Source organism: Bidens hawaiensis, unplaced genomic scaffold, assembly GCF_021521415.1.
Source record: "Bidens hawaiensis isolate Kalapana, Puna unplaced genomic scaffold, B.hawaiensis_p1.1 tig00025990_1, whole genome shotgun sequence".
NCBI classification, from domain to species: domain Eukaryota; kingdom Viridiplantae; phylum Streptophyta; class Magnoliopsida; order Asterales; family Asteraceae; genus Bidens; species Bidens hawaiensis.
Genome location: NW_027494178.1, coordinates 121,280 through 149,162, shown reverse-complemented (window position 1 = coordinate 149,162; position 27,883 = coordinate 121,280). Strand labels below are relative to the sequence as shown.

Here is a 27,883-nt window from a genome sequence, read left to right as displayed (position 1 = left end):
TTGATTGGCTACATTTAACATCTCCATTTGGCCACGGGCCACGTCTACATCAATTTAAACACAAAAGAACACTTTGACAAACCACAGTGATCCTATTAAATTTAGTTGAGTAAACACGATTGGACTCTCTGTCTAACCAAAGCGATCCCATTAAAACTAGTCGGGTAAACACCACTGGGCGTCACGACGTGCTAGAGCGACCATATAAAACGAAGTGTGATGTACTTGAGAAGTCATGTTTGCGAGACTAACTAACTAAATTTTATGGATAAACTATAAACCTCGCACTGAGTTCGTACTCAATCTCGTTTTTTTTTTGAACAGAGAATTTCATTAAACACAAAGGCCGGACCTCAAATGAAGGACCGAACCAGAACTTACAAACCATACAAAGGGTATTTAACCCAATCGTTCCAAACCACATTTTTGTACCTAGTTCGATGTTTAAACCAAAAAAAGGATAAAACTTTCGCCCTCGCCACCTTGTCCACAACCCGAGAGGACGAACCTTGAAACACCTTCTTATTTCGCTCGTTCCAAATAACCCAACAAGAAACCATCAAGATACCTCTTAAAGTCTTCATCTTCCACTTAGGACCCTTAGCCACAAAGTCCATATTCATAATATCCTTAATTGTTCGAAACATGCCTCCATTTATCCTACACCATTTCCAAATAAAGCTCCAAACTCCAAAAGAAGCACCGCAATCAACTAACAGATGCTGCAATGTTTTGTAGCCTGTGTCGCATAAGGGACAAGACATGTCCGAAATGTTAATCATCCTTCTAGCTAGCGCATCACGGGTCGGCAAACGATCCAGGATCATTCTCCAAACAAAGACATTAACTTTAATCGGGGCCCAAGACTCCCACTTGAAAACCGAATTAGGCCTTGTAGAACCGCCCTCTCCCAACCATTTTTTAACAGCCGCAACACTAAACAACCCATCTTTATCAGGTTCCCAAACCCACTTATCTTTCCCCCCAACGAATCTAACCTGAGAGAGCAAGAAGACAACCTCTTGCGCTTCAGAAATGGTCTGTACAGTGTTCGTTTCCATCACCCACGAGTCTGCCAGCACAGCTTTAGTATCGATCTGCATCAATCGCATGCCCACTTTATCATTTTTCTTCTTGTCCGATTCAAACAGCCCTGGCCATATGTCTTTTAACGGCACCGGGCCCAGCCATAAATCCAACCAGAAACGAAGAGAATCCCCATTCCCAAGCTTGCCCCTAATTTGGGATTTTAGCGAAATCCCGTTTATAACCACCTTATCCAAATGACTAACAATATTCTTCCAACATCCAGGGATAGAGTTTTTAATCGGAAGAAATACCCACCGATTCCTACCTCCATGAAGGCACTCAATCTCGTTTAATCTCAAACTTAGTTCAACTTTAAATAAAAGACGTCATGAATATAACATAAAATAACTCTAGGGACCTTAAAAACCACTAATGATATACCATGAGGTCATCTCCGTAATATCTCTTTACATCCTTCAACTTCAATCAACCATGTCGCTTGCTAACCTAAGCCATCAACACTTCCCATCCAAAGAGCACCTGCTAACCTAAGCCTGGGCGCATATTAGTAATAATTAGTCATCCGCACCATACGCCGAATCACCATGCCCTTAAACCTTCTCAAACTCACCTCATCTATTTACATCCACAACCACCACCACCACCATCATTTATGGCTTCGCCGGCCAATTACCATCGCAAAACATAAAACACCGTCTCCAACCTCCGGCTGGTGGAGATTAACCAGATTTGCACCTCAACCGCAGGCTATTAATAATAATAATAATAACAAATTAGGGTTTCGTGGCTCTAAAACATTCAGATATTATTGTTCTGTTAATATGGAATCGGTTAGCAGTGATAACAGAAATGGGAAACGGATAACGGAAACTGACCGTATGCCTACGGTGCCGTCGGACGATGACGGACATCTTAAACCTCCTCAACAGAATCCGTCTGCGAAGCTGCTTACATTGCCCACGATATTAACGATTGCTCGAGTCGCATCCGTTCCGATTTTGATTAGCAGTATGTTTATTTTATCCCGTGTTGATTGATCATTGAAAATGTTTGAATTGTAGCTCGATTATTGATGAATATTATAATATTATAGAATTGTTTCAATTAGGGGTCAGAAAACCTTTACCGTTAGCCGAAATTAACCGATAACATGAGATTAGCGAACCGTTATGGTCTAGGTTTTTTAGTTAACCAATCAATCGGTTATGGTCTAGGGCGTCTCATAACCGAACGTTAACTGAAACTGAACCGAAAAGAATTAAAGCATGCTTACGTCAAGAATCTCGAGATGAATATATGTATATATATGTGGATTGGTATATGTGATAATTTTGTAACGAAAAAACTTGAGAATATGTATAATTAACTTCATGCGACTGATTCTTTTCTCATGTTCATTTAGTCAAATTGTAGTTCAAACTTGGCTTGGTTAATCAACCGAAAATAACTGAATCCAAACCATATTGAGCTTTATAACTGATTAACAGAAACCGAAGTTTGGTTATGGTTAAGGAAATCTAGTAAGCGAAGCTAGCAGTTATGGTTTGGTTAACGGTAGAAACCGATCAGAACTGCAATTTGTACACCACTAGTTTGAATTGTGGACATGTTAATGTTAACACCTAGAAATTGGAGAATTTGGTTCAACAGATGAGTTTATTTATAATTTTGCTAGTTTCGTTGGCGCTACAATGAATTTTGTTAAAGCATGATGTGCAAGATGTAGTGGATTTAATGAAACTAACATATTATTATTTTTCTTTTTGGTTCTCTAGCTTTTTACATGGACAGTCGGTTAGGAGCAAATGCTACCACAGGTATTTTCATTGCTGCATCAGTTACAGATTGGCTCGATGGCTATTTAGCAAGAAGAGTATGCATTTTCATGTTCTTGAACTTTAAAGATTCACAAGATGGATCTTTTCATTTCACAAACTAATGATTCACGGTTTTATTGCAAATTGTAGATGAACTTGGGAACGGCATTTGGTGCATTTTTGGATCCGGTGGCTGATAAGGTACACCTTTGCTACTTTAGACATTAACTCATATATTATGTTTTGTAGGTTTATAAAGTTGTATGATTGTTTGTGGTTGCAGCTTATGGTTGCTGCTACATTGGTCATGTTATGTACAAGACCTCCAGAAGCTGCTATGTTTGGGCAGCTACCATGGTTGCTGATTGTACCCGCTATTGCGATAATTGGCAGAGAGGTAAATTCTTAACTTTAGCACATTGTTAACACAGATGCAAGATACTGATACTTGTTTTATGAGTATGGTTTATCAACTAGGGGGAGACATCAAAGCATAGTGTTTTGTCATTATATTGCCGTCTTTTTGTTTCACTAATTGATGTTTTAGCTCTTCTTCAATGGCACCTATCAAGTTTTGGTATTTACAAATCTTTGTAGATTTTTATTTGATTAGATGTGAATGCATGATATTAAGTACATAGTAGCTAGTACATACTCAGAAGCATATTCATGAAATTTAAATGAATTTATGAATATTAAATTCATTAATGATGTATGGCAGATAACAATGTCCGCGGTTAGAGAATGGGCTGCTTCTCAAGGGAGTAAACTTTCAGAGGTTTTATTTTAAACATTTTTCAAATCTCTATTCATATTTTATAGTTTTTGTTCATGTATTCAAGGATAATGCATGTTTTTCCAGGCAGTTGCTGTAAATAATTTGGGAAAGTGGAAAACAGCCACTCAAATGACTTCATTGACTATGCTTCTTGTTATCAGAGACAGCAGGTATGTTCCATTTGACTTTTTAGATACAAAAAAGTAATAAATTATTGTTTTGTTAAACTTAATGAGGGTTTTTGAATACCGAAAACTATCCAGTTTTAAAGACGCAGCGTTCATGGGTGCAACGGGTGTCGGTCTTCTTTACATATCAGCTATGTTAGCCGTATGGTCATTGGTAGTGTATATGAAGAAGATATGGAAAGTAATGCTGATGTAACACCTTTTATAGTTAGTGCTGACAAATATGCTGTTCTTGAAGCCCAAATGGCAAAAGCTACTTTTCTACCCAGCAATTACATGTAATTTTTTTGTTTGTTTGTTTGGAAGCTCAGTTGTTCACTAGTTTTATTGACGTAATACATAAAGAAACAATTTTGTGGTGCATATAGTTGTATTCTTGGTATACCTAGAAATTATTATTATTATTATTATTATTATTGTGAATTGCTAATTAAACCTGATTTCTGATCAATATCATTGCTTTTTATCACTAGTCTCATATAGACGTGCACAAAAAAACGGTTCCGGAACCTAACTGGTGGAACTGAACCGGAACCGGTTCCAGTTCCTACCCGATTTGGGTATTTTTGTACCCGAAAATCGTACCCGGTTCTCCTATTTGTATGTCCCCATCGGTTCCAACCCGGTTCCTACCCGGTTCTTAATTGTAACCGGTTCGGTTCGTACCCGAAAAAACTGGTTCCGGCGGGTTTTTTTGAAGAGTCAAACAAAAGTCAAAGTAGCCGTTGGAACCGGTTCCAACGGTAATATAGCCGTTGGAACCGGTTTTTGAGACACCAAATAGCCGTTGTAACCGGTTCCAACGGTAATATAGCCGTTGGAACCGGTTTTTGAGAGACAATAGAGCCGTTGTAACCGGTTCCAACGGTAATATAGCCGTTGGAACCGGTTTTTGATGCTCGAAACCTATATATATCTTGTTTTCCACCACTTGTTTCACCACCAAACTCAAAAACAAACTAAAATACTACTCATTTAGCAAACTCGTTCCGTTACCCGACCATCCAACTAAATATTATTATGGCACCCATCAAAAAAACTAACAAGAAGGCTAAGAAGAGTGTTTTTGTTGCCCCCGTTCCTGTTACGGAGGACCCAATGGTTGTTACGGTAGTCAACCATAACCGCAACGAAGACATATGGAAGAATTGGGATTTGATTGTGGATGACGAAGGTTATCAAAAGGCTCGTTGCAAACTATGTGGTTCAATATTAAAGCACGATTCCAACTCTACTTTGAGAAAGCACATCGAGAAGCCATATTGCAAGGCGTTGAAAGGGATTGGCGCGACCGATCAAATTGACTTGGGTAAAGATGGTACACTATTTCGTTACAACACGACTCAAGTTCAAGATAGAATGGCAAAGTTCGTTATTCAACGAGGTTTGCCGTTTAACCACTTTGATGACCCGGATTTGACGTCGTTGATTCGCGAAACTCTACAACCGAGATACACACATGTAAGTCGTACTACCTTAAGATGTCATTGTATCAGGTTGTGGGAGTGTGCTAAAAAAGAGTTAATCGAGTCTTTTCATTCTTTAGAAGCCATGGTTAGTTTAACTACCGATGTTTGGTCGGCACCACACGGGTTGCCCGAATCATACATATGTGTCACCGCTCATTGGGTTGATCCGGTGACATGGCAATTGATGAAACGCACCATCGCTTTTGAAAACTTCCCATTCCCACATACCGCCGAAAAATTGTTTGAATTACTTGATGAAGTTATAACGACTTACAACTTGAGAAATAAAATATTTTCGATTTCGTTTGACAACGCTTCAAACAATACTAAGGCGGCTGAAAAATTTATCATTAAATATTCACCACCTTGTTTCGGGGATTTTTTTCATGTTCGATGTGTTGCACATATCATCAACTTGGTTGTTCAAATAGGTCTTGACAATGAAAACATTTGTGATGATTTAAAATACTTTAGACTTATGTTACAAGATGTCTTCAAAAGTGGTAAAAGAAGACATCTTGAATATAAGAACTATTGCAAGTCGATTGAAAGAAAGTATTTGGGGCCGAATTGGGACGTTCCAACCCGTTGGAACTCAACTTGTCATATGTTAAAGTGTGTTTTGCCCAACGCCAAACTTTACAAGCTTTTCATAACAATCTTGTTGAAGAACGCGAGGCCGATATGTTTCCGGAAAGTGTTTGGGTCCAAGTCGGTTATTTGTTGAAGTATCTTGACGTGTTCAAAAAGTCAACAACAAAATTATCGGGAGTCTATTACCCTACTAGTTGTTGGGTTTTGCAAGAATTGTACTATATGTCTTGTGTTTTTAAAAGCTTTGCGGAGAAGAACAAACTCTTCAAGAATATTGTTGCGGTGATGAAAGAAAAGTTCATAAAATATTTTGAAAACATACCGCCGGTCTTTACTTGTGCCGCCGCATTAAACCCCTATTGGAATGTTAATGGGGTTAAAACAACGATTGAGGAAATATTCGACAACTTAGGTATGCACGAGATCGACCCGAAGTTGTCGACGGAAGAGAAGGACAAGTTCAACAAAACACTTCAAGACCTTTATGACCATTATTTTCAAATGTATGGTCCAAGCACGAGATCGTCTTTTGTGAAAAAAACAACTAGTAGGCCGTGCAATGACCCACTTATAAACTTGATGAATGGGATTCGTGAATCGGCATCTAAGAGGCAAAGAGGAAACACACCAACTAGCGAACTTGGTCGATACAGTGGAGCAAACTATGTTGAGGGCGCAACGGTCGACGAAATTCGCAATATTGATTTGTTGGCTTGGTGGAAAGGTAAACAAAACGAATTTCCCATTCTATCCGCCATGGCTCGTGATTTGCTTGCCGTACAAGCCTCAACGGTTGCTTTCGAATCGGTTTTTTCTCTTAGTGGGAGGGTGTTATCTATGCGAAGAACAAAATTAACTCCCGAGTCTCTAGAGGTTTGCATTTGCCTAAATGACCATTTGGATGCGGTGGATCGTGTACAACACAAGGCGAACTTTGAAGACGAAATATCAATAGAGCGTCATATTCATGATGAGGAGGCGGAGGACGGGGTTTCTTCCGATAACGAAGACGAGGGTGAAGACGAGAATGAAGACGAAGAAGAGTTGTAATTATTTGTTTTAGTAAAATTATTTGTAACTTGTTCAACTAATATTTAGTTTTGATTTGTTTTATTATAATTACTTTTGTTACTCATGATTAATTTTTTGTTACTTTTTTAATAACGACGAACATTTTATTTATTTAAACAATAACTATTACAAACATTATTAAAACATAAACGATACTAAACATAACAACTAAAACTTAAAAAACAAAGTCCGTCATTTTAATCCGGGAATACTTATTTTTGGGTTGTAGAGCCGGACGACTCTCCCACTTCCGTTTTTTTAGCATCCAAACTTCTTTTCTCTCGACAATACTTATTCGTATGTTTTCGTAATGTCGAGTTGGACCCTGCTTTAAGAAACTTCGAGCAATATTTGCAACGTGCCATCTCATGTGAGTCGGTCATGAGACACAAATCGTAATGAACCCAAACATTGGGGCATCTTGTTGTTTCGATCACCATAACAACGTCATCATTAGTTGCCATTTGTTGTCGGTTTAAGGTTAATTATGGTTTGGAGTGTGTTTTATAGTTTTGGAAGTGGTTTAACAAGTACACAAACAAACCTTGCTATTTAGAGTAAAAAAATAACCTATTTATAGTTAAAAAACCGGTTCCAACGGTCAAAAACGGCTATATAGCCGTTGGAACCGGTTCCTAACGGCTATAATATTTGAATTTCAAAAAAAACCGGTGGAACCGGTTTTTACGTAAAAACCGGTCCCGGTTCATACCCTACCCGGTTCCTAAAAGTTAGCATATCTGGGCATCGGTTCGGGTCGGGAACCGAACCGGTTCTTGACTGGAACCGGTGCCATTTTACAACCCGGTGTGAAAAAACCGGTTCCGCACCGGTTCGGGTATTCCAGGTGAACCCGATTTGTGCACGTCTAGTCTCACATCCAGCCAGGAACTAGTTACATAACCAGTCTGGTTGAGTCCATTTGAGCTGATGGTTTGGCCCGATTTTTGAATTTTTTCTAAAAAAATTTCATTTATTGATTTATTTTCTATTTATTCAAGGGTTTGTTATGTTCTAATGTTGTGTATTCTATAATCATATCATTTTAAAATTATTATTGATTTTATCAGATTTTAAAAAGACTGTCAGATGGTTTGATGACTGATCATTGTATTTTGTGGTGTTTTAAATCAAGGGTTTAGGAACAATGACGCTGTCTTTTTGCAGCCATGTGTGGCGTCCTTGGCTGCCTAGCCAGCCAATCTGTCTCACTTATGATCAAAATCACAGATTTCGTCTAGTCATGGACTTACACACCGGTGACGCATTTGATGTGCAAACACATCTAGGCATACATACACGTTTCTAACTGCCGAGTTGTCTATGATGAGATCCAAACTAACCACTAAACATCCTAATATAAAAATGATTAATAACTATTTAACTAATATTTATGACCCGCACGTTATGACAAAGTCATTAAACTATACCAAAAGCATATGTGAAAATGTTAAACCACGTACATGCATTGAATCCATTAACTCGCATGTAAAACATAAAAACAAAAAAGTTCTTATGATACTATAGGTGGTTTGGTGAAGTTTTACAAAATGAAAAGGTATAATAATATAGAAATGTATATTTCCTATAGTTAAAATTCTCATATTTATTTTGGTAAGAAAGCCGTTTTTTCGAGAAAAAAAAAGGTTGTATTATGTTATAAAGCAAAAATTAAATAGGAAAAGAGAAAATAATAAGGCAAACCAATCAAAAGTATTAAATTGAGTAAATTTATCAAACCAATCAAAAGTATTAGAATTGAATAATAAATTTGTTAAAGACACAAAATCTTGAAATTAATATATATAGTTTAATTTGTTAAGCAAGCCAATAATGGAGTATTCATGATCCTTGCAATTTTTTTAAATTACTGCGTTGCGACGTACGACGTCTTTGTGTGTTTACATGTTGGGAAAATTAGACCAAATTAATCCCGGAGGAGGGTTGGGTTGGTGGAGGTTGGGAGCGGTGGTGAACTTCTCCTCTATCTATGTGAAGAAAATGAATGACTAAATATGTTATGTGTAGGATAATTGCCAAAAACATATATGTTTAAGCCACTTGTATAATTAGCTTGAAAGCTTAGACAATTAATGAATAGTTAAATTTGTGAGAGGAGTAGATTTTGGTTTATAATATATATATATAACTAGTTTTTATCTCCTGTATTACGGTGGTTGTTTTATATTATTTGTTCTAATATTTATTTATTTATTTATTTATATTTTTTTATTGTATATAAGTTAATAATATACTTATGGTTTGGTGATAAATTGTTTTCACTAATAAATGAGATGTTATAACCCGATTTAAAAGCTATACGGTTTTTATGAGACCCAAGACCCGTTTATTTCTTTTACTATAAAATTGATTTTTTTAATTATAAATAATATTTATAAAGGTTAATAATATACTTATGGTTTGATGAGACCCAAAACCCGTTTATTTTTTTACTATAAAATTGGTTTTTTTAATTTAAATAATATATATATCTTTATTAAAATAAATAAGATATTAATTTTAGTATATCCTATTTTATAGGATTTTTACATCAATAATTTGGTGAGAGTAATTTTTAATTTAATGAGATGTTATAACCCGTTTAAGGGATATCTGGGTTTGGAAACCTCCATTCACAAATCAAGCAAATCTGGTGACTCCAAAAAAGGGGGAGCGAGCGCATCGCGACACATAGGATTTTTATGTTTTCGTTTATATATATTATAGATTATAATTAAGATAGTTAATTTTACTAAAAAAATAGTGTGACCACCTGACCACATAAATAGTTGTATGAGCAAAGTGGTTGACACAAAACACTAAGGCGAAGTGAAGTCATCGGAATATAATCAGATACGGTTGGTTTGTTACTGGTACAGCATCATCAAAATGTCTGCGTTGAATCTAAGTTGTTATTATTACTTAATATCTCATTCTCCACCACTATCATCAAAGAATATCACCTCTAATCGTAGTAATAATAATAATAATAATAATAATCTATCTTCTATCTCCACCACACACCCCTTAGCATTTCATCACAAAAGACCTCTTAATAATAATAATCATAATAATAATCTGTTACTAGTTCTAGCAACAACAATGGCTACTAGGTAACTCTATACTCTCAGTTATTATTGGGGAAATTTGGCCCAAAAGTTTTGTATTTGAACCATGATTGTGGATTATCTGTTGCTGATGTTTGTTTTGATTTTTATTGGTTGTTGACAGTGTGCAAGATGATCTTCCACCAGCTCTTGATTCTACTTCAAAACCACCTTCAGTTTTTTATGGAACCACTAGGTACGGTTATATGTCCATCACCTGTTTGATGAAATGCCTGAATGAAACTTGTTTAGGTGGTCTGGTCTCCTAAAACTAGGACCGGCAATCGGGTCGGGTCGGAATGTGTCGACTAAAAAGGGGTTTTGTTTAAAAAATATATAGTTTAAAAAAAAGTCGGTTACGTGTGTTTAAAAGTTGGTTACGCGCATTCCAGTGCCGGTTACATGTACCCGAGCTGAGAAACGGCCAAACGCGCGTAACCTGGCCATGTACACGCTTAAGCGGCATTGGTTACGCGTGTTTAAATGCCGGTTACGCGACCGGACCAGAAAATGCGCGTAGCACAGCCCCGGTACACGCTTCACTCAGCGCTTGATGTGTAACTGGCTCTGCACGAGTAACCAGCGCCATTTACGCTGGGGCCAAAACAATTCAAAGTTTTCTGTCGGTATTTGGAGCTCATTTTATTTAAATTCAAGCTCAATTTGCTCTGGTTACAGTTTTTTAGATATGGAGCTGACGTTCCCATATGCGTTCTAACCTAATTATCTGAAGTATGTTTACTTTTTTGTTAGGCTGTACATATCTTACACTTGCCCGTATGCACAACGTGCGTGGATTACCCGGAACTGCAAGGCTTTCCCTCTTTCTCTTACATTCACCATTACTTAAAAATTCACTTTGATCAAATTTATCATGTGGATTAATTACAAAAATTCAATTTTTTTGTTTAAAACGTGAACAGGGATTGCAGGAAACGATTAAACTAATTCCGATTGATCTAAAGAACAGACCGGATTGGTACAAGGAGAAAGTTTATCCACCAAACAAGGTGATTTTCTTGCAAAAGTTTTATGTTTTATAAGTGTTTCTTCATGATCATAATCATGCTACTTGTAATGTGTATATAAAATTTAGTTGCTTGTGGTGTGTTGTTATGTCATAGGTGCCAGCTTTAGAACACAATAATGAAGTTAAGGGAGAAAGTCTTGATCTCATCAAGTATATTGACGCTAACTTTGAAGGACCGTCACTCTATCCGGAGGTAAGCTTTCATCTTTTGGATTTAAGCTATATAGGATTAAATTCATTTAGTAGTTATAAGTTTATGACGATAAAACTGCAATATAGGATACTATCAAGCAAGAGTTTGGAGAGGAGTTGCTTTCATACACTGATACATTCTATAAATCCGCCACCACCTCATTTAAGGGAGGCGGGGTTGATGATGCCGGTATCTTATCCATCGTTTCTATATTTAAATACCTGTCAGTATAATAGTAAAATTAAAAACCACATATGGCGTGGTCTTTTGGAATTGCAACAGCTGCTGCATTTGATTATATCGAGAAGGCTCTTTCCAAGTTCGACGATGGACCGTTTTTCCTAGGTCAATTCAGCCTGGTGAGTAATTTATTTTCAACTTATGATGTTGGTCCATAGGGACCATGGTTATCTTAAATATATATTGTGTACAGGTAGATATAGCTTATGCTCCTTTCATTGAAAGATTTCAGCCATACTTGCTAGATGTAAAGAATTATGATATTAAAGTGGGCAGGCCAAAACTTGCAGCCTGGATCGAGGTACTATTCTCGCTTTCATGATTTCTACCTTACGCAAGATTTGTTGTACTTTCAAGTCTAGTGTTTCTGGTTTCTGTCCTCGCAGAAAATAAGACACTGAATCTACATTACTCAAGCAAATTTGGTTTCTCTTGCAGGAAATGAACAAAAACGATGATTTCAACCAAACCAGACGGGATCCAAAGGAACTTGTAGAGAGCTACAAAAAACGTTATCTGGTACCTATTAACAGTCTACTGTCTTAAGTTTCTGTGTTCACGAAGTCTATTTAAACTAAAATAACTAATTATGTTAGAAATATGTTTATTCTTGAGTATCGGGTGTTTGTGATCCATGCAGTCTCCAGCATAAGGTTCAGGTTCTGCCAATCAGTCACACAATGAGATGCAGGAACATTGCATGGACAAGGAAACCAGATTGTATCCTTTGTATGCTAACTGAGAATAATGTTACATAGGATATTTGTGCAAGGTACCGTTGGGAGAATAATGCTAAGTTATTGTGTTTAAACTATTTTCTAGCAGGCTACGATTTTTGGTCAGTACAATAATTAAGTTTTTACCATATTCTATAAAGCAACCCATCACAACAGAATAAGCAAAGTTTCAATCCATTGTGCATCAAGTTTCATTGTCATGTAAAGATTGTTCACAAACTATCACCACCATTCACCCCTTGTTCACAAAGGAAAAAAACAATCCAATCTCTTTACCCAAAAGAAGAGAAAATAAGGTTACACAAATGTAAGTAACATCAACGCTAATCGATTACCACAGCAAGAATCTTTCACTAGAAACCGGGCTAGAAAATCATATGGTTTCCCGAGTGCGACTAAATGTCTTAAGGGTTATCGCATCCACTACAAAAGATTACATGTGAGATGGTATATGTAAAATATAGGAATTTTCACACTTGATTTTAAATTCATGAAACTGATTTTTAACTAAGTAGTGAATAGTGATGAGATGAGGCTGATCTAGACAAACCTGGATCGAAACTCCAAGCCCGGAATATTCAGACAAAGGCTCAGGAATCGGCCCATTCTAGGTTCGATATTATTATACGGCCAATATGGAAAGAACATTACCGGACAAGGGAAGAAAATGCTCTTTGAATAGAAAGGCTTGGAGGTGAGGAAGGAAGCCGCGACATATGGTCGCATGTCCTGAAGACCTTGTGGATGGCCATGCGCAAAAAGCCTTTATAAAGTGACCAAACCATATTAACGAAAGTATGACATAATCTTCTCTTGGATATGAAGTATTTATAATTTATTGTAGAATAATGAAAATCACGTAAATTGTGTATAGAAGTACAATCACGTAAATACAAAGGAACCACAATCAAATATAAAAAAAAGTATAATAACACTAATAATATTTTTCTAATATTTATATTGTGATTGTGATATAAATAGGCAAAAGTGTGATGTGGAAGATGCGTGCGTGCAAGTGCAAGTGCAAGTGCAAGTGCAAGTGTAGATAAGTTTTGAATCTATTTGAGAATACTATTTGTAAACGCAATCCTGATTTAACTATTTAAGGACAAGCACGCGTGGCATGTCATCTATATCCATCCATCATCGTCAAGTGCCAACTAAAACCTATTAATAATATTTTATTAATTCATTCCCAAACAATATTAACAAAGACTCCTTCCGTTCCGATGATGCCTATGCTGAAGGTTTCAGTTTCAAATTCAACAATTAACAAAGTCTTCTTCTTGTCTTCTTCTCTACGATCAACAAATCATCATCTGTCATCCATCACTAACAACCTCTTCATGTCTCTCCCAACACTCAATCATCACAAACTTAAACTTTCCATTGCTGCCTCTCATGGATCCCAACAACATTACTATTATTCATCATCATCCCAGGTATATTATAATATAGCTGTATTCAAACATATATATATATATATATATATATATATATACTTGTAGTAATTATCAGCCAATAATTACTTTAAATGATCACACAGGAATTAGATGGTGGTGGTGGTGATCATTCATTCTTTAGGAGTGTGCTTTCAAATATGGAACAAGTATATCTCAATCGAAACCCGACTGCTACCAAAATATTGGAACTTGTCCACTCCACAGATGCTAACCAAATATGCTATGATCATCTTGCATTTCGCACATTCGGTGTAAGTATATATATTATATATATATATATATATATATTACTCATAACTGTGTGACATGTTATAATAATTTATTATATAGGTGAATGGTCATGGGATTGAGTCTATGTCAAAGCTGTTCCTAGATTTTGGTTATACCCAACGCGAAGAGTTAAGGTTTCCGAAAAAGAAGCTAAAAGCACTCTGGTTTTCTCCTCCTCCTGTTAGTAGTAGATCAAGTGGCAGCGGCAGTGGCTTTGATGGACCGCTGCCTAGAGTCTTCATCTCAGAGCTCCTTGTTGATCAAATGAGTCAACAAGCCCAGGTTTGCGTTGTTGATCATTAATAGTGCTTATCTGTGTTGTAGAACTCGCTAGGCACTAGTTGCGTTTAATCAGATTGGAATATATATGTAAAATTTCAAATATACATATATATACCAAATTTTGACCGATTTTGACTAAATAGCGATTAATTGATGACTAGTCGATATGGAGTTTATTTTGATTATGGTGACTTAGTCATTGTGTTGATAGGACATAATAAGAAAATACACGGGGCTATCGGGTGCTGGACATAAACACAGTGCCCTATCAAGTGCTCTAGGTTGTTTGACATGGCCGAAGCCATCACATAGCGAATTCCAGCAGTTAGCCAAGTTGGGTTGTTTACGATATATGTGTGTATATATATTGTTGTCTTGTTCATAATTAAACTGGTTCCAATCCATGTAGAGAAAGCGAGTATGCTGCGTGGACTCTGGTCAACGGATACGCATTGAATCATGTAACCATATCCATTCACAGGCTTAAACCCCCCTTGAACGACATCGACAACCTTAATCATTTCATTCAAGACAAAGGCTTCAAGTTGAACTCTGAAGGGGGTGTTCTTAAGGGTTAGTTTCGTTTTCCTTACGTTTTACAATATTGCAAAACAACGTCCAGAGTATGATTATAACATAGTTTGGATGCGGCTGTGACAGTGAGCCCAGACGGTCTGCTACTTCAAAGTTCGACGGTTGCAGATTCTGTACCATTTGAATTTTCTGATGGCTTCGAGGAACAAGTCCCTTGCTCGTACATAGAGTTTGCCCAACGTCTTGTACTGCCACAGTACAAAGACTTGCCTCAAGATAAGGTAATGTCGGGTCGGGTGGTCTTTCTTTCTGTCTTTCTTTATTTCTGCGTGTTGAATTCGTTTTGTGTTGTGTAGGTTGAGGAGGTTCATAGAAGAGATGGTTTTGAGGTGGGCAATGCTGACAAGATATTTGAAAGCACCTCACAAGATCAGTTAACAAGGAGAGCTTGATTTGGTGTTATGTGTTTTGTTTAGTTAATGTTTGATGTTACTAGAATAAACCAGATCAGATGTTAAGTTGTTTGGAACTAAACCTTATATTCGTCTGCCAGATGCGACCGGTTTTTACTTTAAGGGATTGGTTTCTAAGTCCTACCATTAGAAGATAAATTTTTGGCTAATCTAAAATTTATTTCTTAGTAGTAGTAGTACTAGTAGTAATACTAATAGTAATAATACTAATAATAATAATAATACTAATAATAGTAATAGTAATAGTAATAGTAATAATAATAATAATACTAATAATAATAATAGTAATAATAATAGTAATAGTAATAATAATAGTAATAGTAATACTAATAGTAATAGTAATAGTAATAGTAATAATAATAATAATAGTAATACTAATAATAATAATAGTAATAGTAATAATAGTAATAATACTAGTACTAGTAAGAGTAATAGTAACCACCACCACCACCACCACTATCAGTAATGAAGTAACCTCTTCAATTTAAGCCCTTCTGTCTCTGTTTTCAACTTATGATATTTGTGCAAGATATTGTTGTCAGTATAAATCTATTTCTTTGTCAAACTGGTCAACAACAAATGATCAATACAATAATTAAACCATCACAAGAGAATATAACACACCAAGCTTTCAAGTTTCAAGCATATTTCAAAAAAAATGAGCCAAGAATCAATCCATTGTGCATCAAGCTTCAAAGTATATGTAAAGATTGTTCACAAACTATCACCACAATTTACCCTTTGTTTACAAAGGAAAAAACATAATCAAACTCTTTACCCAAAAGAAAGAGAGAGAAAAAAATAGTCACACAAATGTAAGTAATATGGACACCAATCGATTACCGAAGCAAGAATTCTTCATTAGAAACCGGGCTAGATAGAAGATCAAACGGTTTCCCGAGTGCATCTTTCAAGATGGTAATCTGGCCTTCTTTCATCAACACGTCTTCGTCTAAAGCTTCTACTTTCTTCTTCAACATGATAATTTCAGACTTCAGCAGCATGTTATTCTCGCTGCATTGCTGAACATTTTCCCATAACATGTCTCGTTCTTCGGACACTTTTGGTAGTATCCCGTTGACCATCGATAACTCCTTTTTGAAATCTTGTAGATTGGTTTGCAGGTGATATATGTTTTCATCTTTCTTGATCACCTATTCAAAAACAAAAAATACCACAACTTATAAATATAATATTCTATTGTAAATGTTGTATTACCATCAACAATAAAAACATTATAATAACGACCATTACCTCGAGTTCAAGGTCTTTCATCTTGTGTGTAACGCAAGAAAGGTTATCCATGGCGTTTTGCACTTCACATCTCAGAACATCGTTTCCTCTGACGGCTGTTGCCAGCTCAGCCTCGAGTCGTTCCACATCGACTTCTTTTGAGTACAATTTCTCCCTCAGTAAACTCGTCATCAAAGCTTCGGCTTTCAAATCAGATTTCATAACGTCCTGAACAAGTTAAACAAAAGATTCAAAACTGAACTAAGAGCATCATTATTATACATACAATATATGCTTGACCTCAAGAAGCATAAAGTCAACTTTACCTCAGAACACTCCTTATCTGCGGTTGACTTTTCTTGCAGCACATCAGATACATTCTGCAGACTTCTTTTTAGGCTTTCGACTCCTCTTTTAAACCCTTGAACTTTCATATCTGATTCCATGATAAACTGGCTATCCAAGCCGTTCTGTAATCCCTTTTCTTTAATATTTTCAATCAACTTTGAACATAGGCTGACACTATCATGAATCATGGACATTCCTTTATTTTGCAAGCAATGAACTCGGCTCCACAATTCTTCATCAAGCTTAAAGGTTGAAAAGCAACCACCTTCTGAACTTGCTTTTAAACGGTGTAAAAGGTTTATATTCTCGTGTCGAAGAGAATCAACTTCAAGCCTATATGATTCCACTTCTTTCCTTAAACTTTGTTCCACCCCGGTTAACCTCAACTGCTCACTTTGCAACTTTGACCGTTGGTCTTGGTCAAAGATCCTTGCTTCTTTCTCGAGACTTTCACGCAACCCTTCAATGGTTTTATCTTGTTCATTGGAAGTTCTAACAAGTCTTGTGACAACTTTATGCAATTCTTTGCACTCTTTATCTTTAGCCTCAAAGTTTCTTTTGAATAGTTCTCTATCTTCTTCAGCCGCTTTATATTTATCTTTTAATTCTAAAAGATCTTGATGAAGGTTTTGTTTCTCTTTGACTGCTTCCTCCATCTTTATGGTCAAATCTTTGACTTGTTGACCCGAATGCACAACTTTGCTTTGATTATCCAATGCTTTTTCACCAAGTGTCGAGACTTCTCTTTGAAGAGACACGTTTTGTTCTGCAAGTTCCCGTACTCTTTCCCGAAGCCTTTGTTCTTCCAGTTTATACTTCTCGAGCTTCATTGACCACTCGGTTGACCTTCTATCTAACTCTTTCTCCAAAGTCAACTGCAACTCGTTTTTCTCTTTTTCAAGTTTTCGTGTACGAAAATCCAGTTCAGCTTTCAGTAATGTAACCTCATCAACATCTTCAGATTCTTCATAATCCAAAACCCTAGTACAATTATCATCAAGGCCACAATTCTTTTCACCAACACTCGGTACACAATTTTGGGACCCAGAGTAAACATCTTCAAGTGTGACGGGAATATCACGGTCAAACTCATTCGAGTCAACCCTAGGCAAAGCACGAGACTGAGAAAGTCTTTCGATAACATGTTTTGCTAGTTTTCTTGGGGACTCATGTGCAGCTGTGTTCTCGACCCACTCTCGTGTAGACCTATAGAGTTTAGACTCTTGACTCGAGTCTCTAAATGAATGTGATCTAGGCTTTTTAGTCAAACCACTATCAGCATACCGTGGCGGTTTTTTTCCACCTCCGGTTGGTTGACCAACATGGTTTCTTGTGTTGGCATTGATCTGTCTGGGAATCTGTTCCTGATGTTGTTCACCATCAATGTATCGGTCTAATACTTTGTTTGAGCAATACGATGATGTTTCGGATACATGATTATCAATTCTACCGAGATTCAGTTCCTCTAATCTTTGTGCAGTATCTGCTGCAGCATCTTGAAACCAATTTGATCTTATAGGCCTCTCGGGTGTAAGAGCACGACTGTCGAACAATAAAAAGGTTCAAACTTATTTTTAACTTAACATAGACAAGCATACTCCATTTTCATTAAACAACTAAATTTAATAAAACTGTTTACCTCGAAGGACGAGAAGCAGATGGCTTTCGAGAGATATTACTGCTGCTGCTACAAGGAGAGTCGGTTTGATTTCTTAGCAGTCCACCATCCGGAAAAGTAGCAGAAGAATATGATCGACTCCTTCTAAGAAACGGATTGTTTTGATTTTGATTATGATCTTCATACGCAGCAGCCTTTTTGGATCTGGATTGTCTCTCTTTTGATGGAGACGGCACTAGATTGTTCGATTCATTGTTAGATGCAGATGCCTTGAAAAAGAACAGTTTCTTCATCATTTTGACCCTCGTAAATTCTCAGTCAAAAACCAAATCACAAAACGATCTGAAATTATAACGAAATTGATTAGTAGGTTAGTCGAATACTCGAATCACGATATAAAGACCATATAAATATCTTTAAGTAACACACACACAAAAATTGAGTTTCTTGAAAAATGATTCAATATACAACCAAAAAACCAGAATTAATAAATTTCAAGACTTCAAATCTTGAATCCCCAAATTAATAACAAAAAACATGCTGACATTGACTTCAGAAAAAAACCCTTTTTATAAACATAAAAACAAACCCTAAAAGAATCAATCAACGTGTATTTGATGCAGAATTGAATATATCATGTGTCAGTCAGTAGCTTTTCTAATAATTTCTACATAATTAGTTAATTACCAAACAATTAATCTTGGAATAAAAAGACAAAACTTCCCTCATCTTCTCCACTCTAAAACCCTAAACCAGAATTCACTAAAACCCTAATATAATAATTCATATACCAATTACATCAAGAAACACAATAAACAGAGATTAAAAAGATTTAACGGTTACCTTAACGGAAAATTATGCATCAAGAATTAAAAAAGGTTTGAAATTTGAATCATCAACGGTTGATTAATACTCTTAATTTGTTTCCATAATTACCCAAATATTCAAAATCAAGTAATTAATTTAATAACAATAACAGTAATAATAATAATTATACACATTTATATAATTATATATATATATTGCAATGTCGTGAAGGGTATGAAGAGTTACCGGAGCAGGTGGCCGGCGGCGAGTGTTGTAGAGAGAGAAAGTGAAGAGAGAGAGAGTAAAGATGGAAGTGAAAGAGAAAAGATGATGACTGCTTTTGTGAAAAAGACAGGGACTGGAAATGGAGGGAGGGGTAAGTTGAGGGGGTGGTTTTGTAAGTTTTATATAGAATTTGAATGTTTGGAGCGTATACTTTTGGGGTGTGGTGATCGAGAGTGCACGGGTGCAGGAGGTGTTTTGGTGTACCTGCGTCTTGTGATTTTTTTTATTTCAAAATATTTTGTGATGTTTATGTCATAATTTTGGTTGCTAAATATTCAAAGAAATAATAAAAAAAGTCATGTTATACATATTGGACATCAAGTTATCATTTGTGAATTATAAAATAATATTATTTTATTGATAGTGAGATGACAAAATTCAAGACATACTTTAAATAAACTAAATAAACTCATGTATTATTATTTTTTCTCGTGTATACAAGGAGAAAATAACACGAGTATTCATCACTTCATGTATTATATCAGAAAGTTCTGTTATTGTAGTGTCTCAACGATTGTCAAGTGATAGTCGACATTATGATTTCACAGGAAAACGCCCAAGCCAACGTGGCCCTGAATAAGACAATATAGTCTGGCCATAATGGGGAATCGGGTCTCTCTAAAAAGTCTATTTTATTTAAAAAAGAGAGATCACAATTATTTGAAGTGTGGAATTTAGGCAATAAGTATCACCTATTAATAACTTACTTATCACGTATGATGTAAATTATTGTGTGTGTATTTTTTTTTATTTTATTCTTGATAAGTATTTTTATGTATAATTGTTGGATGTTGCAGAACATTTTCAACTTCAAAAAGTACTAATGATTATAGTGCAATTTTATAACATATTAATAAAAAGAAAAAGGCCAATAGACAATATAATTTTACTTAAATTATGGTGCTAGTTTATATTTTTATAAGAGTACAGTCTACCAAAAAGCAATGAAGCTTTATTTTGGATAACGAATGTCATGATTTATAGCTCTAAAGATTTCTCTCTCAAATATATTCATCATATGTCAATTTGGTGTTATCTTTATACATCAGAAAATTACAATATTTATATTACGTTATATGACTTATTGAATTTTGTTAACTGTTTAGATATACAAAAGGGTAAATATCATTCTTTTATGAATATACATGATTTTTCTTGTTGTCATAAAAACATGACATTCACTTTTTTGAAAGACATTTCATCTATGATAAATTGATATTTTCTAAATACTTGTATAACATTTAAGGAAAAATATTAAAAATTAAGTCAAATGACCACCTAAGATAACCACTTGGTCTTAGTGGCAATGCAGGTTATTTTCTCTTAAATATACCTGTTAGGCTGTTACAATTTAAGTATGGAAAGTATTTTATAATATAAACAAAATCAAATCCGATTTGAACATTATTTATTTTCCCAATCAATCATTTATTCTACTTAATGGCAGGAGCGGCTTATGACTTATGCATGTATTGTAAAAGCATTCAAACCCAAAAAGTATGGCATTTGGAACCATTATGTCTATCTTTGGCCATTATGTACGACCTTACTTGAACAGGATCTGTTCTATAGGCTCGTATCGTTGCCGGTTCCATCTTATGGGTCTAGGCGTTGTCACACGGTTGTCTGACAGACAAATATTATTTTTCGCCATCTCCACTTTGGTGGGATGTTAAAGGCTTAGGCCTTTGGGTGAGAGGTCCAGGGTTCGATCCCTGGCAATGGCGGTTTATTGTAAATAGTAGGAGGCAAGCTTAAACATTCAAAAAAAAAAAAAAAAAAAATGATGCAACATATCATCATCATCATCCATATGGGGTCCATGCATGGGTTTCATTTACCTTAAAGACATGAAGCCCATATTTAATGATTCTGATCCTCCCACTAATCATGGTTTTAAGGATCCACTTTTCATCATTACAAATACAGCCCTTCAACTATAAACATAAAACAAAAAAAGTCCTTTAATTTTTATTATCCCAATTTGTAATAAAAAAGTTTAGACCATTTACAAACTGCAAAAACATAATTTTTAAGTAAAAAACACTTCAAAGTTTACATCCAAATGACATTAATCAAATCAAAAACCATTAAAAAAACAAGATTGCATCATGATCAACAAACCTAATGTTTCCTTCGTTTAACATCCCTTGAAATCTCGCTCTTCGTCTTCAAATACTCTCTCAAATCTTAAGTAACACCACCAAGCCCGATAGACGTGAAAAAATTAATAGCAAACCGCGTGTTCTCAACATTATCTCGCGGGAAAACCGATTCAAAATCAACCTCCATTCTCGGATCCATTAGCCTCTCCTTCAACCCACAAATCCCAAGGATATCAGCCAACTCTTGGAACAAAAACTTAATAAAAATACGTGATGATGATGTCGTGTCTTCCTCTGTAAGCCGAATATAACACAATATGTCCCAACTCAAACTACCCGTAGCCAACAGGTGTGCGAAAAAATAAGCCAAATTTCTAATATTATTTGTTTGTAGCCTATGAACCAATGCATATTGCTTCACAAAGCATTCTTCAAAACCTTCTTCGTACACTTTATTTTTGTTACATAGCCTTTCTCCAAGAAGCCCGAAAAACCGCCTATATGTTTTCTCTTGACCGCAACATTCGATTATCATGACGCATGTTTCGGTTTCTTGACCGCGACACGGTTTGATATTTAAGAGCTTGTGACCGGCTTCTTCGTGACCAACATTATTCATTAGTGTTAGATATATTGTTCTTCTCAGGTTAACCATGTTTGTATCGTAATTGTTTACGATCGTTTCGTGTTTCGCGGGAAGTGGCTGAGTCATCTTCGATCGATATATGTTACTCGAACGAAAAAGTGTGGGGAGGGTTTAGGTTTATGTTTATGAATGTTTAATACCCGTGTGTGTATATATATATGAATGCCGTTAGAAAATAATATGGAAAGTTAGCTTAAGGCCCAAGAAATAATAAACAAAAGGATTAACCGACTAAGTAAATAATACATTAATACAAACAAAACTATGTCACCGACTATATTTTATTTTAAATTTTAGTTGTACAATGAATATTAAAAATACATTTTTTGTGGTTGAAAAGTTTTGAAAAATTTTTAAAAATAGGAAAATATTAAAGGGGTGTAATGGTTTATAGGAGAGAGAATCTTTTTTTGAGTTTCTAGGTGTTCCGCCATTTGAAATGGCGGAACCTACCATGATAGCATAACCTGTCAGAAACTGTCTAGTGACATGGACGTTAATTTTGTGTTCCGACATTTCAAATGGCGGAAGTGAAATAAAAACCACTTGTTCCGCCATTTGAAATGGCGGAACACAATTTTTACCCCTTACAGGCTGCCCCTATACATTTTTCTCACTTCCGCCATTTGAAATGGCGTAAGTGAACAGTATTATCCTGACACATCTGACGAGGGGCTGCTGACCAAAAAACTATTCACTTCCGTCATTTGAAATGGCGGATGTGAACAGTACCGACAAGTAATGACCTGACATTTTATTATGATATTTTAAATGCTTAAATTAACTACTTAAATTACCTATGATATTTTATTATAAAGTATTTGAATTATAGGTATGGCTACTAAACAAATTATACTCGTAAACACTCGCCTGAAGACGCATTAAAACACCGATTTGTCATATTTGTCATTTTCAAAAAAAAATTATAGGTATGGTTACTAAACAAATTAAAACACCTATTTAAAATATACTTTATTGAGTCTTAATTACGTATGATATTTTTATATATAAAGTAATAATACATTTTTATTTATAAATTTTACTGTTCAGTTACGCCATTTGAAATGACATGAGTGAATATTATATTAAAATAGTGTGTAAGTTTAAATATGTGGTCAAGAAAGCATGCATAAAAAGGTGTCATAAAGTCACTGTTCACTTTCGCCATTTGAAATGGCGGAAGTGAATAGTGTGGTCAAAAAGGTGCCAGAAAGGTCATGTCAGGTCATTACTTGTCGGTACTGTTCACATCCGCCATTTCAAATGACGGAAGTGAATAGTTTTTTGGTCAGCAGTCCCTCGTCAGATGTGTCAGGATAATATTGTTCACTTACGCCATTTCAAGTGACGGAAGTGAGAAAAATGTATAGGGGCAGCCTATAAGGGGTAAAAATTGTGTTCCGCCATTTCAAATGGCGGAACATGTGGTTTTTATTTCACTTCCGCCATTTGAAATGGCGGAACACAAAATTAACGTCCATGTCACCAGACAGTTTCTGACTGGTTATGCTATCATGGTCGGTTCCGCCATTTCAAATGGCGGAACACCTAAAAACCAAAAAAAAAATTCTCTCTCCTATAAACCATTACACCCCTATAATATTTCCTAATTTTAAAAATTTTTCAAAAGTTTAATGTGCAAAGTTATTACTTGAACTCTGTTTAAAAAGAGTACAGCTGATTCATAAAATGAATAAAAAAACTTGCCCAAAAATAGTATTTCGTAAAGAAAGTTGAGGGGTAGTGCACTCCTCAGCATATACTAGATCTACCTTTGCTCCGGTCAAACCAATTTTGTTTTCTTTTTTTTTAATTTAATTTTTTATTTGCAATCCGTGTATTCGACTTATATTTAGTGTACATTATATACCAATGGGACTTTTTTTTCTTTCTATTTGCAAGTCATAATTTGAACAAATGTTGTTAAAACATGACCGAGTCGATTGGAATGGAAACCAGACCTTAATCGGTTTAGTTGTATAGTTTTGAACTTATAAAAATGTATAAAAAAATGTTTTACCAAATAACGTTTTTATATTCCTAGCTGGCTAATTTCCTTTGAACGAAGTGGGTAAATTTGCAGTTTTGTCAATTAAGGATGGGTAAATATGCAATTAAAATTATGGTTTGGGTAAATATGGGAAAATGGTCACTATATAATCAATTACTAATAAAATAAATTAAAATGAGTAAATTTGCAATTTTTGTAGTAAAGGATGGGTAAATATGCAACTTTAGAGAAGGGAAAATATGTAATTATGAATTATCTGTTTTTTTAAGGATATAAATTTGGGTTAGGGTAATAATCAAGCCATCAAAGTAGGCAGCTGGTAAGAAAAACAAATTTTGGTAAAATGTGTGAATGGCCTTCTGATTCTAAAAGATTGATAGGTGATCCAACAGTATACAATGATCTAAATGCAACAGATTCATAGCTTTTTTAGCGAGTTCAAGGAATGTGAATTAATTTGTTGAACACCATACTTGAAACGGGTTATAAAGTTTAATTGCTATACACAAGTTAATCAATATACAACAAAAACAGTTCAATATATGAGATCTCTATAAATTACAAACTACTGTAATCAAACATGTTTTATTTGGATCAGGTAAGGTGTTGGTTTTGTTTATAAAGGGTGGTTCCTCCATGACACAAAATCTATCATTTAACAAATAACACACGCAAGGCAATTAAACACAAGATAAATCAAGTTGCTCAGTTATCTTCATTAACACAAAACACAACATCAAAATCAAGAAACTTATGGTTCACAATATTTCCTTTATCTTTCACAAGACTCAAATTTAAATTACTACTTCAAGGGTCCGGTCCATCCATATCAATGATCCCCCCATTTACCCAGACTCGCTGGGGTCAGGTGAACCATTGTTCACAACATCTTCATCCTCAATAGGAGTCCCATTGTCCCTAGCCACCGGGCTCGGGCTCCTGCTGTGCCCGTTTTCCTCAGCAGGGCTCCTATTATCTGGGCTGCGAACATCATCTTCTACAGGGCTCCTCCTTGGTGATGGTGACGGGCTATGTTTCCTTGCTTTGGGTGACTCTGGTGAAGCCCGGCTCCTCCTCGGGCTTCTTGACCTTCTTTCTGCACGTTCAACGCTACGTTCTCGTTTTGCAGGTGACCTAGATCGGCTAAAGAAATAAACAAAAGTTAACACATATAAAAGATACAATAAATCCCATATATAAAGTTTAAGATTAAGGAAAACTAACCTGCGGCTGCGGCTCCTGCTCCTGCTTACACTACGACTCTCATTTCTTCCACGCCGAGGTGGTGGGGACGGGGTGCGAGAGTAACTCCTTCCACGCCTGCATACAGTTCAGTAAAATAAATAATTCCATTAATAAAACGAAAATTATTTAAATAAAATAACTTACTTTACTTTCTTGGGACTGTTCTGACAATTCCTTTCTATATGACCCTGTTCTCCACAACGATAGCACTTATTCTTCCAATCACCAGCTTTGCAGTCCCGGGCCCAATGACCATCAAGTCCACAGTTGAAGCACCGGCCTGATCCTGGTGGAGGACCTCTGCCAAGAAACTCACGAGAGCCGCCATGGCCATGGCCGCCACCCCGCCGCCACCATCGCTTCCTCGAGGAAGCTATTACATATCAAAGAATGTAAACATGTCATGATATTATCGGGTATGTTTTTGTTATCGAGGCATAAAAAAATTCAGATATCATTACCCCTTTTGCAAATTCCACCACAATACGACTTCCATCAACATCACGACCGTTCAAGCTATATCTTGCATCATCAGCATCTCTAGGGTCTTTGAATTCCTATAAAACATATATACACCAAAAGCAAAAACAGCCGTGAAATCTATCAAAAGTACCCCAAAAAAAACATTTTCTCTAGAGCTACAGAAGTACATACCACAAAGGCGAAGTCACGCTTCATGTCCACGTCACGAATTCTGCGTTAAAGGGGTGGCAGAAACAGTAAGGCCATCAAGACATTAAGCACCAAAGGGCGGAAACTTCGCCCCTCAAAGATCAACTAAACACCACTTTCAGATTGAAGCCATTTTCCATCAAAAAAAACACGCAAAACATTTATAGAAAGAATCGCCAAAGTCTCCTACACAATCTGCGTGGATAACGACTCTTTCCACCAAAAGGCAACCTCTCACCATTTACCTTCAGAAATATCATTCGGGTTAAGTTTCCTATTTTCTATAAAAACAGAGTTTGTTGAGTATCAAAATTATGCCAATTATGGCAATGGTTTAGCTTCCTACACACCTTCTAGTAGAATATCCCCACCTAGGTCTAACTACTCGAAACCAAATATATGAACACTAAGCCAACTTTTAACAACCCAAAACGATAAACTTTCCATGAGGCAACGAGACATAAACATGAGAGACAACTTCATTTGACTATACCAGCAAGACTAATATCATAAGAATACCTTAAACAATTGGTAGTTGAATTGTTAACTTTCTTACCTTCCGTATCTGCTAAAGATGTCTTCCAAATCGCGTGATCTTGTACGTGAAGACAAGTGTCCAACATAAAGGCGGGTAGTTGCTTGGCGATCATTATAGCGATCGTTATAGCGATCATTATAGCGTGGCATATTCCCTAAAACAACGCAGCCTTTAAAAAAACAATAACCAAAAAAACATCAACTGAAAGCAAGGAAATTAAAAAACCACTTAGCAGCGCATATAATACAAGAATCTCACTTAATAGACAATTCACAGTGCATATAATCACCTATGATGTCTTCGGTTCACACTCTTCAACGAACAATTAGAGTATTAGACACAACAACACATCTTCTAATCACATCCTATAGCAACCAAATAAGCATACAATCCATGTAACAAACTATATGTATGCACTGCGCTCTACCACTCATGCACCAAACCAAAACAAAAACTGACAGTTTGGTTTTATTTTCTTGTACCAAAACCAAAAATACCGAACCGAACATATAAATTCTTATTTTAAAATTTAAATTTCCATAATTTATAACTAACAAAAACATTTAGATCCAAATTCATTATTTTTAAACTTTTTTTATAACTCCAAAACCACCATTTCGGGTTTTGGTTCGGTCTTAGCCCCAATAACCAAACCAACACATGGACACCCCTAGATTTAAAGACATCAAGAACCGTAACCATAACTCGATAAAGCCAAACTATTTATTCCTAACTATATACAAATGTTACAGATCCACCAAAATAAACACAAATTAAACTTAATAGGTCAATCAAACTACGCATATCAATTTCACATCACAAACAATCTAATCCTTTAATATAATCAACACATAACGTATTAATTCAATCAATAGCTACAAAAACAACACCGAAACCCTAACGGGTCCAGATCCGTACACAGCGAAGCAAAATCCCCAAATTGAATTGGATAAAATATTCAGATCTAAAATTAAAGTCACACATAAGTACATAAACATGAAGAATTAGATGCACGAACACATAGAAGTAGGTAACGGTAGGTTAGGTTACCTGATGTAGTCGAGTCGTACAACCCTAGA

The 27,883-nt window shown here is 35.8% G+C and overlaps 4 protein-coding genes and 2 pseudogenes across 5 annotated transcripts; 3 read left to right on the top strand and 3 right to left on the bottom strand.

The window, feature by feature from the left end:
* The first annotated feature begins 1,453 nt into the window (after positions 1-1,453).
* Positions 1,454-7,924, top strand: LOC143572685 (CDP-diacylglycerol--glycerol-3-phosphate 3-phosphatidyltransferase 2-like). Its single transcript, XM_077057770.1, has 8 exons — positions 1,454-2,058; positions 2,826-2,923; positions 3,018-3,068; positions 3,151-3,264; positions 3,589-3,645; positions 3,730-3,815; positions 3,909-4,318; positions 7,852-7,924. The coding sequence occupies exons 1-7, from the start codon at positions 1,635-1,637 to the stop codon at positions 4,027-4,029; spliced, it is 951 nt and encodes a 316-aa protein (XP_076913885.1). The 5' UTR covers positions 1,454-1,634; the 3' UTR covers positions 4,030-4,318; positions 7,852-7,924.
* A 1,932-nt stretch (positions 7,925-9,856) lies between these two features.
* LOC143572683 (glutathione S-transferase L3-like) lies at positions 9,857-12,394 on the top strand. Its single transcript, XM_077057769.1, has 10 exons — positions 9,857-10,080; positions 10,199-10,270; positions 10,828-10,902; positions 10,991-11,084; positions 11,199-11,297; positions 11,384-11,486; positions 11,580-11,656; positions 11,731-11,838; positions 11,976-12,056; positions 12,178-12,394. The coding sequence occupies exons 1-10, from the start codon at positions 9,857-9,859 to the stop codon at positions 12,187-12,189; spliced, it is 945 nt and encodes a 314-aa protein (XP_076913884.1). The 3' UTR covers positions 12,190-12,394.
* Positions 12,395-13,620: 1,226 nt separating this feature from the next.
* Positions 13,621-15,402, top strand: LOC143572694 (2-oxoadipate dioxygenase/decarboxylase, chloroplastic-like). Its single transcript, XM_077057776.1, has 7 exons — positions 13,621-13,716; positions 13,821-13,988; positions 14,068-14,289; positions 14,501-14,622; positions 14,699-14,862; positions 14,950-15,104; positions 15,180-15,402. The coding sequence occupies exons 1-7, from the start codon at positions 13,621-13,623 to the stop codon at positions 15,273-15,275; spliced, it is 1,023 nt and encodes a 340-aa protein (XP_076913891.1). The 3' UTR covers positions 15,276-15,402.
* A 565-nt stretch (positions 15,403-15,967) lies between these two features.
* On the bottom strand, positions 15,968-18,837 carry LOC143572682 (uncharacterized). Its single transcript, XM_077057768.1, has 4 exons — positions 18,517-18,837; positions 16,856-18,419; positions 16,551-16,757; positions 15,968-16,450 (listed from the first exon to the last, which is right to left on the bottom strand). The coding sequence occupies exons 1-4, from the start codon at positions 18,789-18,791 to the stop codon at positions 16,136-16,138; spliced, it is 2,361 nt and encodes a 786-aa protein (XP_076913883.1). The 5' UTR covers positions 18,792-18,837; the 3' UTR covers positions 15,968-16,135.
* A 2,940-nt stretch (positions 18,838-21,777) lies between these two features.
* On the bottom strand, positions 21,778-22,311 carry LOC143572693 (uncharacterized; annotated as a pseudogene).
* Positions 22,312-25,028: 2,717 nt separating this feature from the next.
* LOC143572681 (serine/arginine-rich splicing factor RS2Z33-like) lies at positions 25,029-27,883 on the bottom strand (annotated as a pseudogene). The gene is made up of 7 exons (XR_013142304.1): positions 27,855-27,883; positions 26,823-26,958; positions 26,249-26,288; positions 26,056-26,151; positions 25,739-25,967; positions 25,574-25,669; positions 25,029-25,492 (listed from the first exon to the last, which is right to left on the bottom strand). The product of XR_013142304.1 is annotated as a serine/arginine-rich splicing factor RS2Z33-like (transcript).

Excerpts from the sequence above, each read along its gene's own strand:
- LOC143572685 (XM_077057770.1), top strand. The coding sequence starts at position 1,635 with ATGCCCTTAAACCTTCTCAAACTCACCTCATCTATTTACATCCACAAC. Across the intron at positions 2,924-3,017 it reads ATGGCTATTTAGCAAGAAGA|ATGAACTTGGGAACGGCATT; the intron begins GTATGCATTTTC and ends TGCAAATTGTAG. Across the intron at positions 3,816-3,908 it reads CTTGTTATCAGAGACAGCAG|TTTTAAAGACGCAGCGTTCA; the intron begins GTATGTTCCATT and ends AAAACTATCCAG.
- LOC143572683 (XM_077057769.1), top strand. The coding sequence starts at position 9,857 with ATGTCTGCGTTGAATCTAAGTTGTTATTATTACTTAATATCTCATTCT. Across the intron at positions 10,903-10,990 it reads TGCAAGGCTTTCCCTCTTTC|TGAACAGGGATTGCAGGAAA; the intron begins TCTTACATTCAC and ends TTGTTTAAAACG. Across the intron at positions 11,085-11,198 it reads AAGTTTATCCACCAAACAAG|GTGCCAGCTTTAGAACACAA; the intron begins GTGATTTTCTTG and ends GTTATGTCATAG.
- LOC143572694 (XM_077057776.1), top strand. The coding sequence starts at position 13,621 with ATGTCTCTCCCAACACTCAATCATCACAAACTTAAACTTTCCATTGCT. Across the intron at positions 14,623-14,698 it reads GAATTCCAGCAGTTAGCCAA|AGAAAGCGAGTATGCTGCGT; the intron begins GTTGGGTTGTTT and ends CAATCCATGTAG. Across the intron at positions 14,863-14,949 it reads TGAAGGGGGTGTTCTTAAGG|TGAGCCCAGACGGTCTGCTA; the intron begins GTTAGTTTCGTT and ends CGGCTGTGACAG.
- LOC143572682 (XM_077057768.1), bottom strand. The coding sequence starts at position 18,791 with ATGATGAAGAAACTGTTCTTTTTCAAGGCATCTGCATCTAACAATGAA. Across the intron at positions 18,420-18,516 it reads TCTGCTTCTCGTCCTTCGAG|TCGTGCTCTTACACCCGAGA; the intron begins GTAAACAGTTTT and ends ATTGTTCGACAG. Across the intron at positions 16,451-16,550 it reads TGAAAGACCTTGAACTCGAG|GTGATCAAGAAAGATGAAAA; the intron begins GTAATGGTCGTT and ends GTTTTTGAATAG.